The sequence below is a fragment of the Lithobates pipiens genome, unplaced genomic scaffold (assembly GCF_037356315.1).
Source record: "Lithobates pipiens isolate NorthernLeopardFrog02 unplaced genomic scaffold, aLitPip1_a1.2 Scaffold_13, whole genome shotgun sequence".
Taxonomy (NCBI): domain Eukaryota; kingdom Metazoa; phylum Chordata; class Amphibia; order Anura; family Ranidae; genus Lithobates; species Lithobates pipiens.
In genome coordinates, this window is record NW_027507718.1 from 484406008 (window position 1) to 484420085 (window position 14078).

General features: G+C 41.0%; 1 protein-coding gene across 2 annotated transcripts in view; it reads right to left on the minus strand.

Moving 5' to 3' along the window:
* Positions 1-288: 288 nt before the first annotated feature.
* The window catches only part of CD8B (CD8 subunit beta), a 32132-nt gene continuing 18342 nt past the window's right edge, over positions 289-14078 (minus strand). The window contains exons 3-6 of one of the 2 annotated variants that reach the window (XM_077477984.1): positions 10843-10932; positions 9193-9285; positions 4866-4902; positions 289-779 (exon numbers count right to left, since the gene is read on the minus strand). In XM_077477984.1, the coding sequence (XP_077334110.1) occupies positions 767-779; positions 4866-4902; positions 9193-9285; positions 10843-10932 (233 nt within the window). In that variant the 3' untranslated portion in view covers positions 289-766. Of the gene's footprint in view, positions 780-4864; positions 4903-9192; positions 9286-10842; positions 10933-14078 lie in introns of those variants that run through there. The other variant, XM_077477985.1, reaches the window with a different exon arrangement.

Here is a 14078-nt window from a genome sequence, read left to right on the forward strand (position 1 = left end):
GACACACACACACAGGGATGGATGGATGGATGGATGGAGACACACACACACAGGGATGGATGGATGGATGGACACACACACACACAGGGATGGATGGACGGACACACAGGGATGGACGGACACACAGGGATGGACGGACACACAGGGATGGACGGACACACAGGGATGGACGGACACACACACAGGGATGGACAGGCATGTCTCACCCTCGGCTTATACACGAGTCAATAAGTTTGCCAGTTTTTTTGGGGGTAAATTGGGGGCCTCGGCTTATATTCGGGTCGGCCTATACTCGAGTATATACGGTACATTTTATTTCTATTGTAATTTTTGCTGTGTCCTCCATGTTTTATGGCTGTTTGATTGTGGGCAGCATGTTGACCTCCTGGTTAACAGTGGAGCATTGAAGTCTTGGGTCAATTACCCAACTGAACATATCTGCCCAATCTGTGTTTTCCCTGTGCTTTACTGGATTTTCCCACAGGTAATGTTGAAAAAGCACGTCATACTGTAGAAATTTTTTTATTTTTGAGCCATGGTAGTTCATTTGCTGATTGTGGTAGCTAGATGCTACTTTGCTTCCCAGTGTTGCTCAGTGATGTTTCAAGTACAACAGTTGTAAAGTCTGTTTTACTTCCATGGAAGTTTTGTTCTTGTATAAGGACACATACATTTGTACATATTGTATATACACTTGGTCTCCTGATTAAACTCCAAATAGTGGAAACCATTGATAGAATATCTTCTTCGAGCACAGTTGATTGTGTCATTTTGGGGAGCTGAAAATAAATTAAAACAATAGCAAATTAATTATTTGACTAATCAGAAAGACACATTTACAATTGTATTCCATCTGTCAGGCAAATATGAAATAACATTATTCTAGAGGGCTTATTTAGCAAGGATCATACAATAGGAAACCATCTTGTAATGCTCTGAGATCACTAAACACTAAAGAATTTGGTGCTGGTTGAAACAGAATCATAGAGTGGCAGCACAGAAAGACTACTTAGTCCATCAGGTCTGCCCCTTTTTTGATATACCGGTATATTTTTTCCAATCTCTTTGTCTGATCATAGATATATGTTTTTCTCAAGCAAATTTAACCCCTTCCCACCTAAGAGTAAAATAAATCTTAATGCCTAAGCACAATTTTGTAACTTTGACATGTGTAAAATCGCACATATCATCACAACTAATTTGTACATCCAGGTGAATTATAGTACGTTTTTATTAGCTGTATATTTTTTGTTACTACCATAACCTACCACCAAAGAACAACCCAACATAAATTCTCCTGCTCCTTACGATACCACATATGTGTATGTTATCTGTTGTTTGTACCCTTAGAACAGCCCAGAAACAATAGTGCACATTTTGCTTTTTTTTTGTCTTACCTAAAACACTGACACTTATGCCGCGTACACACGATCGAATTGTCAGTACGCCAGACAATTAGATTGTGTGTGGGCTCCAGCAGACTTTTTCATCGTAAAGTCCGGCGGACTTAGAAAGTAGTTTTGACTCAAAATTTGTCCGCCGGACTTGGCTTTCAGCGGACAATCCGTTCATCAGTGTGCTATTCCGGCGGACTAAGAATGACGTATGCTCTGAAGCAAGTACAAGAAGGTAGCTATTGGCTACTGGCTATTGAACTTCCTTTTTCTAGTCCCGTCGTACGTGCTGTATGTCATTGCGTTAGAAATCGCCGGACTTTCGGAGCGTCCATGTGTGGCCAAGTCTGTTCGTTATAAAGTTCGGCGGATTGTTTGCCGGACCAATTCCGTTCGGCGGATTGTTTGCCGGACCAATTCCGCCAGATAATTTATTTATTTTTATTTTATTTACACACATTTTTTTTTTCTGTCTGCAAGGAGAGACAAATATGCAATGGGGGTTATTTAAAAAAGGAAAATCCACTTTGCACTGAAAGTGCACTTGGAAGTAAAGTTGCTGTAGATCCGAGGGGGGCATGCAAGGAAAATAAAAAACAGCCTTTTAGCTTGCATATGATTGGATGATAAAATCAGCATCGCTTCCACTCATTTCAGATCTACCCCTTAGATTCAGAGAGACTGCACTTCCAAGTGTACTTGCAGTACAAAGTGGATTTGCCTTTCGCCTTTCGTAAATAACCCCCAATGAATCAGAGGTGATAGGCTTGTGTTCCGGGTCCCGATGATTACAACGTGGCCCGGGGCTCTGGGTGAGACCCCAGTCTCTGTGTTGAAAGCACGCAGTGTGCCATGTTCCCAGCACAAAGAAAGATACACAAATATGCATCCCCACGGAAAAAAGCCCAGTGCAGTGGGGCCACATATTTGTGTTATGTCACCATTAAGGGGTTAAGTTCACCTACTGTTGACTGGCTCACTGCTAGATTTGAGTTTGAGTGTCCTTTGAATTCACCTTTATCTGAACATAGAGGTGAGTTTGGAGGACACCGAAGCTCATCTCTACTCACTACCTCTGCTTGAAGTCTTTTACAATCAACTACTTTCAGCAAATTAATACTTCCCAAGGTGAGTTTTTCACTTTCCTCTTGCTAGTTTATGTCTTGATTTTAGCTTTATAAAATTCTGCCCCCGATCCCTATTCACACCCTTATTGAATTAAAATTTTTAATCAAGTTCCTCCTTTCCTATCTTAACTCAAGACTGTATTTATTACATTCCTGATATACTTTATCCCTCAGATCTTTCACCATTTTTGCTACTTGTCTCTTAACTCATTTTTGTAAGTGAGGTTGCTCTTTGCTCTGCTCTACTTAAAATGGCTGTATGAATATCAATAATAGATAAACAAAAGTTCTGCAGTCTGTTGTGTGCTCTGTGCTGGGAGGCCACATATGAGAAAAATTAATTGACAATGCTGCCAACAGCTTTCCTATGGAAGTACAGGTCCCAGAAGACATCAGGGACCATTCAGAAAGTGCAGCGTGACTCGCGGATGCGCAGTAGGAAACAGGCTGAAGATGCCGGCGCCTGCACCCAGTAGACATGTGCACAACCAAAAATTTTGTTTAATTTCTTTACGTTTCCGTTGATTCGCAACAATTCATAATTTTGTAAGACACGAGTTTTCATATTCGGACTTGTATTTTTGGATATATGGATACGGGTATACGGATTCGTATTTTTCGTAACAGTTTTATTTTCGTTGATACGAAATGATTTGTAATTTCGTAAGACACAAGGTTTTATATTCGGACTCGTTCGTATTTTAGATTTTCATTGATACGAAATGGCTCGAAATTCCGGAAGTCTAATTCCCCATACAGACGATGAGATTATCGGACGAGTGATCGTCTGTTTTTTATTGCATGCTAATCTCAGATCGAGTCTGATGAGTTTACTAAAGTCATGAAAATTCCTGCACGACAGTAAAAAAATTCGGAAGTTATGTCATGTTGTAATGCATTTTCGAACTATAGATGTACTGATTAAACGAAAATGGTACGATCTGGCATCGTAACGAAAAACATTTCCGTGCAAGTCTGATAGAATAATATCGGATGAACTGTCCTGATCGGCTCTTGAAAGCTCTGTATGAACGATCGGATTATCGTACGATTGCTTTGAAAGCGGTATTTTCCGTACAATTTTCTGATTGTGTGTACGGGCCACAATTTTCTTTGATTCGAAAATCGTAATTTTGTTAGATCATTTTTGTTTATTCGGTACACTACTCGTAATTTAGTAATTATTACTTTTGTGATATTGCCTTTTTCGTTGATTCGTATTTTCATAGGAAATAAAGAATAATAATCCTCTGCTTGCTTTTCTAATAAGTCCTGTACTTACTCCAGTTCACTCCCTCAGTCATGAGACCTGACTCCGTTTCATTCGCAACTGAATCTAAAAAGATTCAGGAATGCCGTGTGACTCAGACACAAAAGGGATAAGCTGATTGACTAACAATATTAAGATACATCACTCACTAATACACTGCCCATTCGAAAGAACGATTCGAGAACACGAAGTTACGAACATACATATTAAGATACACTTACACTGTCCATTCAAAAGAACTTACACTGTCCATTCAAGACGAACAAATGAAATTACAGACATACAAACAAAATTACTAACACACGAATGAAAATACGAACATACGAAATTATGAACATACGAAATGTAAATCATTCGTTATAGATGTCATTTTCGTTCTTTTACTGTTTCGGAGTTTTGTATGTTCAGAAGTTTGTCCGTTCATAAGTTTGTATTTTCGCATGTTCCTCATTTTGTTTATTTGTAATTTCGTGATTTTCGGATTTTGGTTCTTGCAGCTATTCGGATTGATCCGAATGTACGAATACTAACAAATTCATTCAAAAATCTATTTGTTACAAACAGAATCACACATGTCTAGCACCCGGAGCCGATGGACGGATAGCCTTGGGGTGCCGACATTGCAGGCTCCCTGGACAGGTAAGTGTCCTTATATTAAAAGTCAGCAGCTACAGTATTTGTAGCTGCTGACTTTTATTTTTTATTATTTTACAGGCTGGAACTTCGTTTTAAGCTGACATCCCAGGCTCAAAAAATTGAATAAAACTAAAAGTAAAAAAATGTAAAGTTTTAAAAATATAAGATTGAAAATGTATGTATTTATTGAATATTATGAATTTGTGTCCATTCCAGTTTTGAAGACACACACACACACAAAAATGAACATGCTGAGTCAGGGAACCCCACTGCATTTCTCCTTATCGGAATAAAATACAAAGAGTAGATTTAATCAAGCAGCAGCATCGTGGTGATAAGATGTTTGTGCTGTGCTGTTGTGCGATCTGATGTGGTTACGGCACTGTTTATCACATCTATCTACTGATACGTTGCTACCACAAACACAAACATACTTACTACTTTCTGAAGTACATGTGCGTCCTCCTGTACACACCTAGAAAAGAGAAGTAGAAAAACTTATGTTTCAGATGTTTATTAAGAAGAAATGATCATATACACTATAATGTGGATGAAAACGACTCCATCCTATCATACTTTGCTGCCAGAAATCATTCTCCATTTATAATAGTCCTATTTGGCCACTCTACCAGTATTATGCCCCATACGCACGATTGGATTTTCCGACAACAAATGTTGGATGTGAGCTCGTTGGCGGAAAATCCGACCGTGTATATGCTCCATCGGACGCTTGGTGTAGTTCTTTCCGGTTACAAATGTTGGCTAGCAGGTTCTCAAATTTTCCGCCAACAAATGTTTGTTGTCGGACTTTCCGATCGTGTGTGTACACAAGTGCATCGGACAAAAGTCCACACATGCTCGGAATCAAGTACGAGCCAGAGTTATAACTAGACTTCATAATGGAGATATCACATACGTCTTTTACAACACCTTCGTAATTGTTGGCCAACATTTGTGTGACCGTGTGTATGCAAGACAAGTTGGATCCAACAACCTTCGAACAAAAATCCACGCTTTTGTTGTCGGAAAGTCCGATCATGTGTACGGGGCATTAGGGTCTGGAAGGAGCACCAGTGGCAAGTTAAAGCTGTTAGAAAATGTTGTATGACATCTTTTTTGGTAGATTTTGTGGAAACTGGTGTCATAGAGAGCAGAATGGTTTAGGGCTATTTGGAACCGTTGTCACGGTCAGTCTGAAATAAATATTAAAAATATCTTTCCAAAAAACAGATATGTAGGGACATCCCCACCATATATTAGTCATAATACCCTAAGTGCCCTTAAATCTCCACAATATGTTTGGAAGCAAAAAATAACGTCTGGGCATCTGTTGGGTATTACTGGCTATAAACCCCTCTTTAAATAAAAAAAAAAAGTTGAGACTGAATAACTCTAATTTGAAATGAAATAAAATCATATCACGCATCATAACATTTTTGAAACATTCAAATGTTTACATAGCATTACTTGCTATGCAGTGTTAATTTTGTCAATGAAAAATACACTGTAATACCAAAAGTATTGGGTCGCCTGCCTTTACAAACACATGAATTTAATGACATCCCTGTCTAATGCCCCGTACACACGGTAGGATTTTCCAACGGAAAATCTTCGATGTGAGCTTGTTGTCTGAAATTCTGACTGTGTGTAGGCTCCATCGGAATTTCCGTCACACAAAATTTGAGAGCTGGATCTCAAATTTTCCGACAACAAAATCCGTTGTCCTAAATTCCAATTGTGTGTGCACAATTCCGACGCACAAAGTTCCACGCATGCTTGGAATCAAGCAGAAGAGGCGCGCTGGCTATTGAACTTCATTTTTCTTGGCTCGTTGTACGTGTTGTATGTCACTGTGTTCTTGACGTTCGGAATTTCCGCCAAGATTTGTGTGACCGTGTGTATGCAAGACAAGTTTGAGCCAACATCCATCGGAAAAAAATCCATGGATTTTGGTGGAGGAATGTCCAATCAATGTCCGATCGTGTGTACGGGGCACTAGTCTGTAGGGTTCAATATGGAGTTGGCCCATCCTTTGCAGCTATAACAGATTCAACTCTTCTGGGAAGGCTGTCCACAAGGTTTAGGAGTGTGTCTATGAGAATGCTTTACCATTCTTCCAGAGTTTGGGGTGAAGAAACTTGACTGGCTTGCACAGAGTCCTGACCTCGAAGCAATCTTAAATTCTTTGGGATGAATTAGAGTGGAGACTGCGAGCCAGGCCTTCTCATTCACATCAGTGCCTGACCTCACAAATGTGCTTCTGGAAGAATGGTCAAATATTCCCATAGATGTACTCCTAAACCTTGTGAACAGCCTTCCCAGAAGAGTTGAAGCTGATTAAGCTGCAAAGGATGGGCCAACTCAATACTGAACCCTACAGACCAAGACTGGGATGCTACTAAAGTTCATGTGCGTAAAAAAGGCAGACGTCCCAAAACTTTTGCTAATATAGTGTATTTTTCATTGACGAAATTAACACTATTTTAGTCAACTAAAACACGACTAATACTAAAGAAACTCAGAAGTCTAAAATACGACTAAAACTAAAATGGCACTTTAGTAAAAAAAACTATGACTAAAAGTAAATCAAAATTTGACATCAAAATTAACACTGGTTATATCTCACAACGAACGGCTAAATCTGTGTCTGTAGTGTATGTTCAAACCTTAATACTATAAATAATAGCATGTTATTAAATTGTTTTACTCCAAGAGTATATAATGAGTTTGGAAACTCTAGAGAGATGCCTAAATAAAGCATTAAAATGTATTAAACCCATTCGATTTTAGTTGACTAAAATGTACTGGAGATTTCAGTTAACTAAAATACGTCTAAAAGTAAAACAATTCGGGATATACGTATCCAGATCACCAACGGATTATATACATTTAAATTTAAGCCCTCTAATTTCCCACGTTAAATCCAAACTACGGGCCTGGGCCCGTCTACCACTGGGGGTTTGGGGCCGGGTAAACCTCATAAAAATGGTTCTGCTACCCAAGATCCTCTATGTTCTCTGGCACTCCCCGACTTACTTACCCTTGAAGCATTTTAAATCCCTTGAGGCCCTTCTTAAACCCTTTGTATGGGGTAACAACAGACATAAATTAGCTTGGCAGGTGCTTAAAAACCCCACGGACCTGGGGGGCATGGCCCTTCCCGATTTTAATCTTTATTACATTGCGGCACAATTATCCCAACTGTACCATATAGACAAAACGGACAGAGGGCGGTTTCTCCAACTGCTATGCCCGAGGTGGGCTCGACGCACCGAAGATTCAATTTACCCGCTGGCGATGGGCCTTGGTGGGGCGGGCCTGGGGGACAACAGACAGACTTTGTTATACCATTACAGACGCATATGGGACTTGGCTTCTGTCAAGCTGGGGATACCACTCTATAATGATTACACTCCATTATGGCATAATAAAACTCTGTCAGAATTCTTACAACTTCCCGATGCAGACCTTTGGTCTACTCATGGTATTCTCTATATGCATCAATTGTTTGTTGACGGAACCCTTAAAACCTTTGCCACGCTCAGAGAAGAATTCTCACTCCCCAGCTACATGCTCTTCCGATTTTTACAGGTGAGACATGCGGCCCGGGCTCAGTTTTCAGAATCCATCCCGCAGTCAGCCACCAATGCACTAATGGCCATAATCAAGAGTACTGACCCCCGCAAATTAACTTCGTCCTTCTATGACATGCTCACTACCCCTGCTTCCACCAAACTGGCACATACTCTTAGGCCCCGGTGGGAGAGAGAGGTGGGCCCTTTGGAGGATGGGGAATGGGAGGAGGCTTTGGAATCCTGCAAGGCTGTCTCCCCCAAACTTGCTGACAGACTGACCCAAATTTATATTATCCACCGGGCATATCTCACCCCCCTTCGGGTTGCCAGATACAGAAGCACTCAATCTACCCTTTGTCAGATGTGTGGGAGTGAGGTGGGTACGTTCTTTCACTTAATCTGGTCATGCCCTAAAATACAAGGCCTGTGGGCGCAAGTTATAACATTCCTGCATGATCACATGGGCTCTCCGGTCACATTGGACCCGAAACAATGCCTACTCGGGGTACTTCCAGATACTATAGACAAATACGCTAAGACGTTCCTGCATGAGACCTTGTTTTTGGTGCGGAAGGTCATTGCCCGGAGGTGGATGCGGCCCGCACCCCCCGGGCTGGCGGAGTGGAAGGCGGAGGTCAATAATAATTTACCATATAAAAAGGTTGTGTATATTAACAGGGGATGCCCGGCCAAATATGACAAAATATGGGATCGTTGGTTACAAGACTCCGATACTTGTACGTAAGGCACTTTGAATCTATGTTGCCAGTTAGATGGTTTGCCCCTAACTGTGTGTTCTGGTTTGGGTCTGGCTGATCCACATGGTCGGGACCAGCTACCACTCTCTCCCTGGTTTTTGTTCCCTCTTACAAATGTTTGTTATTCATGACACCGGTTTTGAACCGGCTGTACTCTACTTACTGTACACCCTTCTGATACCAATGACACCTTGGCTGTATGTAATAATTTGTATGCACTTTTTCTTGTTTTAATAAACTTGGTTATGCAAAAAAAAAAAAGTAAAACAATTCAGATGACTAAATTACGACTAAAACTAACATGGCATTTTAGTCAAATGACTATGACTAAAATGAAATCAAAATAGGTTGTCAAAATTAAAACTGTTGCTATGGTGTAATTTCATAATCATATTTCTGGTACATTATAGAAATATATGTATGTGTACTTACGATATGTATGGGATGCCAGGAAATATAGCCCTATCATAAGGATAACAGCAAATCCTGCCACAGGGGCCCAGATGATCGGACTACAAAACAAACCTGCATATAAACAACAAAAATATTCAGTGTGTTGTAGAAAAGCACAGTATAACTGAGAATAGATATTGAAATCTCTCTATTATTTATGATTCTATCTAGTTTGGTATAAATAATGTATCTATTTTGGTAACCATTGGGACTAATCAGTTCAAAATAAGCAACACATCTATTAATCATCCGAAAAATTATATTTTTTAAATTGCTAGCTTTAAATTTGAATATCCACTTACACTAGAAAAAGTTCCAGTAAATCAATGTTTTCTGTAAGATTCTAAAGGATCACATACTGTGATGCCAAAAATTTGAACACCATTGGCAATGCCGAAAAACTCAACCTGATGCGTCCGCAATGCCGAAAAACTCAACCTGATGCTGAACGCATCAGGTTGAGTTTTTCGGCATTGCCAATGGTGTTCAAATTTTTACTACTATTGAATTTATTTAAAAATGAGTTACAAACACATGACTCAATCTTAAAGTCTCATTGTCACGAGGAGGCATATACAAATGCCAAAATTAAAAAGAATAGGGCTGGATTATCCATTCCTTCAAATTATTGGCTCTTGGGACTGCTGACAGCAGACAAAAACTATTTACTTTGTTAGGTTACTCTTTATTTCTAGTGGAAAAACCTGTACATTTTTAAGCAAAAACTTTCAAATCAAGGACTTTTTAAATCCCACGGATTTGTCAGGAACCCATGTTAGCTTTCAACCCTAACCACTACCCTGATTAGGAGACTTACGGCCTGAAATAGGCAAATAAAGAAAATGTCACTCATAGGTAGTACTTGGGTGGCAAAACCCAAAAGGCCTTGTAGAGATTTCATCTCTTTTATTAGACCCCCCCCCCCCAACGTCTTGATAGAGAGATCCGTCACTTGCCCAGTGCTATTACACGGGGGTTTGTTAACCCCTTTTACCCAGTTCCCGACCGGCACACGCCGATGTACGTTGGCAGAATGGCACGGCCAGGCATACAGGTACGTCCAATCTTTATTGCCGCCCTGCCATCGCGAGCGCGCCGGTCAGGACCCCGTGAGTCCGGTCATGGGTCCTGCGGACTCGATCGCCGCGGGCATACCCGTGATTGTCTCACGAGGCGGCTGAGTAATAAGTGCCTGCTTTCCTTGCAGGGAAATGTTGCATCCTCCTCTTCCTCTGCTGCTGGGCCAGTGCAGGGAAGCAGCAGGCTGGAGAGGACAATGGTCTACACTACAGAGATGAATCAGTTTGATCATTTACACTGGTTTAAAAAAAAAAAAAAAAAAGAAGAAGCAAAACAAAGTTTATTCCTGTAATCTGGAGATAGTACACAATTAGGCTGTCTAAAACTCTGAGATCTTTGGGGTAATAATAGATTAAGCAGTAACCCTACATCTTTCCTCCACAAATCAGAATTCAGCAAGCTTTTGACGGTTAGTGAAAAAACTGAGAAATACCCCCCAAATAAGCTTCCAAAATAATGTCAAAGGACTGAAACAGACTAATAAAAGTACAATAATGTCAGATGGGTAAGAAATTCTGACAAATTGGAAGTCTGGTTTCTTTTACGTACCTGGACGTGACTCCTTTGAAATTTTCCTTTTTCCGCAATTGCATTTAGGTTTCTGTGTTGTTGGTGGGGCAGTAGTAGGAAGAGTCTCAACTGAAAGGAAAAAAATTACATTTGAAATAAGATATCATTCCACAAAATCTGTGTGTCCAGAGATAAACAGCTTCAATGTATTTCAGTGCCTTTGAGATAGAAACAACATTCTCCTCTTTGGTCCTTTTTGGTCTTTTATGCTGCATACACATGAGCAGTTTTTCATGTTGGAAGAAACTCTGAAGGTTTCTCCGACGGAATTCCAACTGAAGCTGTCTTGCATACACACAGTCACACCAAAGTCCGACCGTCAAGAACGTGGTGACGTACAACACATACGATGGGACAAGAAAAAGGAAGTTCAAAAGCCAGTAGTCAATAGCTTCCATCTCATACTTGCTTCAGAGCATGCGTAGTTTTTGGTACGTCGGAACAGCATACAGACGAGCGGTTTTCCCGGTAGGAATTTGTTCCGTGGGAAAAATTTAGAACATGTTCTCTTTCTAAGTCCGTCAGAATTTTAGACGTAAAAAGTCCGTTGGGGCATACACACGATCGGAATATACAATGAAAAGCTTCTGTCTGACTTTTTCTGTCGGAAATTCCGCTACACGGCATTAAACATGCCATTAAAAAGGGTTTCGTTATATCTATTTGATAAATGCAAAAAATACCTGTTGATCATACCAGAAATCTTCTGAACCGTTAACTTCCTGTTAATAAGTACAAACGCTCAAAAAGAGAAACATTTGCAGTTCCCTGTGATGGGGAACAGCGATCTCTGTCTTGTCCGTGCCAGACCATCCCCCCTACAGTTAGAACACACCTAGGGAACACATTTAACCCCTTGATTGCCCTCTAGTGTTAACCCCTTCTCTGCCAGTGTAATTTACAGTATCTCACAAAAGTGAGTACACCTCTCACCTCACCTCTTCAGCTTGTATAACAGTGTAAATTTTCCGTCCCCTCAAAATAACTCAACACACAGCCATTAATGTCTAAACCGCTGGCAACAAAAGTGAGTACACCTATAAGATGTCAATATTTTGTGTGGCCACCATTAATTTCCAGCACTGCCTTAACCCTCTTGGGCATGGAGTTCACAAGAGCTTCACAGGTTGCCACTGGAGTCCTCTTCCACTCCTCCATGACAACATCACAGAGCTGGAGGATGTTAGAAACCTTGTGCTCCTCCACCTTCCGTTTGAGGATGCCCCATAGATGCTCAATAGGGTTTAGGTCTGGAGGTATGCTTGGCAAGTCCATCACCTTTTCCCTCAGCTTTTTTAGCAAGTCAGTGGTCATTTTGGAGGTGAGTTTGAGGTCGTTATGTTGGAACACTGCCCTGCGGCCCAGTCTCCGAAGAGAGGGAATCATGCTCTGCTTCAGTATGTCACAGTACATGTTGGCATTCATGGTTCCCTCAATGAACTGTAGCTCCCAGTGCCGGCAGCACTCATGCACCCCCAGACCATGACACTCCACCACCATGCTTGACAGTAGGCAAGACAAACTTGTCTTTGCACTCCTCACCTGGTTGCTGCCACACACGCTTGACACCATTTGAACCACTAAGTTTATCTCGGTCTCATCAGACCACATGACATGGTTCCAGTAATCAATGTCCTTAGTCTGCTTATGTTCAGCAAACTGTTTGCAGAGTTTTTTGTACATCATCTTTAGAAGAGGCTTCCTTCTGGAACAGCAGCCAATTTGATGCAGCGTGCAGCGTATGGTCTGAGCACTGACAGGCTGACCCCCCACCCCTTCAACCTCTGCAGCAATACTGGCAGCACTCATACATCTATTTCCCAAAGACAACCTCTGGATATGATGCTGAGCATGTGCACTCAACTTCTTTGATCAATCATGAGGAGGCCTGTTCTGAGTGGAACCTGTCCTGTTAAACCGCTGTATGGTCTTGGCCACTGTGCTGCAGCTCTGTTTCAGGGTCTTGACAATCTTATTATAGCCTTGACCATCTTTATACAGAGCAAATAAAAATTTCAGATCCTCAGAGAGTTCTTTGCCATGAGGTGCCATGTTGAACTTCCAGTGACCAGTATGAGAGAGTGAGAGCAATAACTCCAAATTTAACACACCTGCACCCCATTCACATCGGAGACCTTATAACACTAACGAGTTACATGACGCTGGGGACAGAAAATGGCTAATTTGGCCAAATTTGGGCATTTTCAGTTACGGGGGTGTACTCACTTTTGTTGCCAGTGGTTTAGACATTAATGGCTGTGTGTTGAGTTATTTTGAGGGGACAGCAAATTTACACTGTTATACAAGATTACTAAAAAACAAAACAGAAAAAAAAAAAAACATTATGGGGTTGATTCATTAAAACTGGACTTGATTTGCAAAATCTGTTGCAGCTGGGCACGGTAACCAGATTATAACTTCAGCTTGTTCAATTTAAGAATCCTGGAAGCTGTTTCTATGCAGAGCTGCACCAAATTTTGCACTTTCCAGTTTTAGTAAATCAGCCCCTATATATTTTCTCAAAGCAGACATCCTAGAGAAAAAAAACTGGTAATTCCAATTATAATGGCATATTTGCACAACGGTTTCTGAAACTCAAAATTTCAGTAAAAATTACTGTAAAGTAAATTTAAAGGCAATAAAACAATATATTACTCAATTTTGTTGTAATATAAAAGATGCTCAACATATCAAGCCATAAAATTGAATGCGCTATTAGGCTTTAGTACCCTATATTTTGCATAGGTGACACTTTAAAGTAGTTGTAAAGGCTCAAGGTTTTTTACCTTCATACTTTCTATGCATGAAGGTAAAAAACGTTCTATGCGCAGCAGCCCCCCCCCCAAAACTCACCTGAGCCCCAACTCGATCCATTGATTTGCAAGAGAACCTCAGCTCTCAGTGGACTCTCACTCCTCATTGGCTGAGCCAGTAGTGGGAGTCAATCCCAGCTAGGAAGCCAATGAAGAGAGAGAGGGGGCAGTACAAGCCACAGCTCTGTGTGAGACTGGACACGCAGAGCCACGGCTCGGGAGCAAGCCTCATTGGGTGCCCCCAGAGCAAGCAGCACTTGGCATGAGGAAGGAGCCATGAGCTCCTGTGGGCTACCAGAGAAGAGGAGGCTCCGGGCTGCTCTGTGCAAAACCACTGCGCAGAGCAAGTACAACATGATTGTTATTATTTATTTTTTTATCCTATCTTTATATCTTACATGT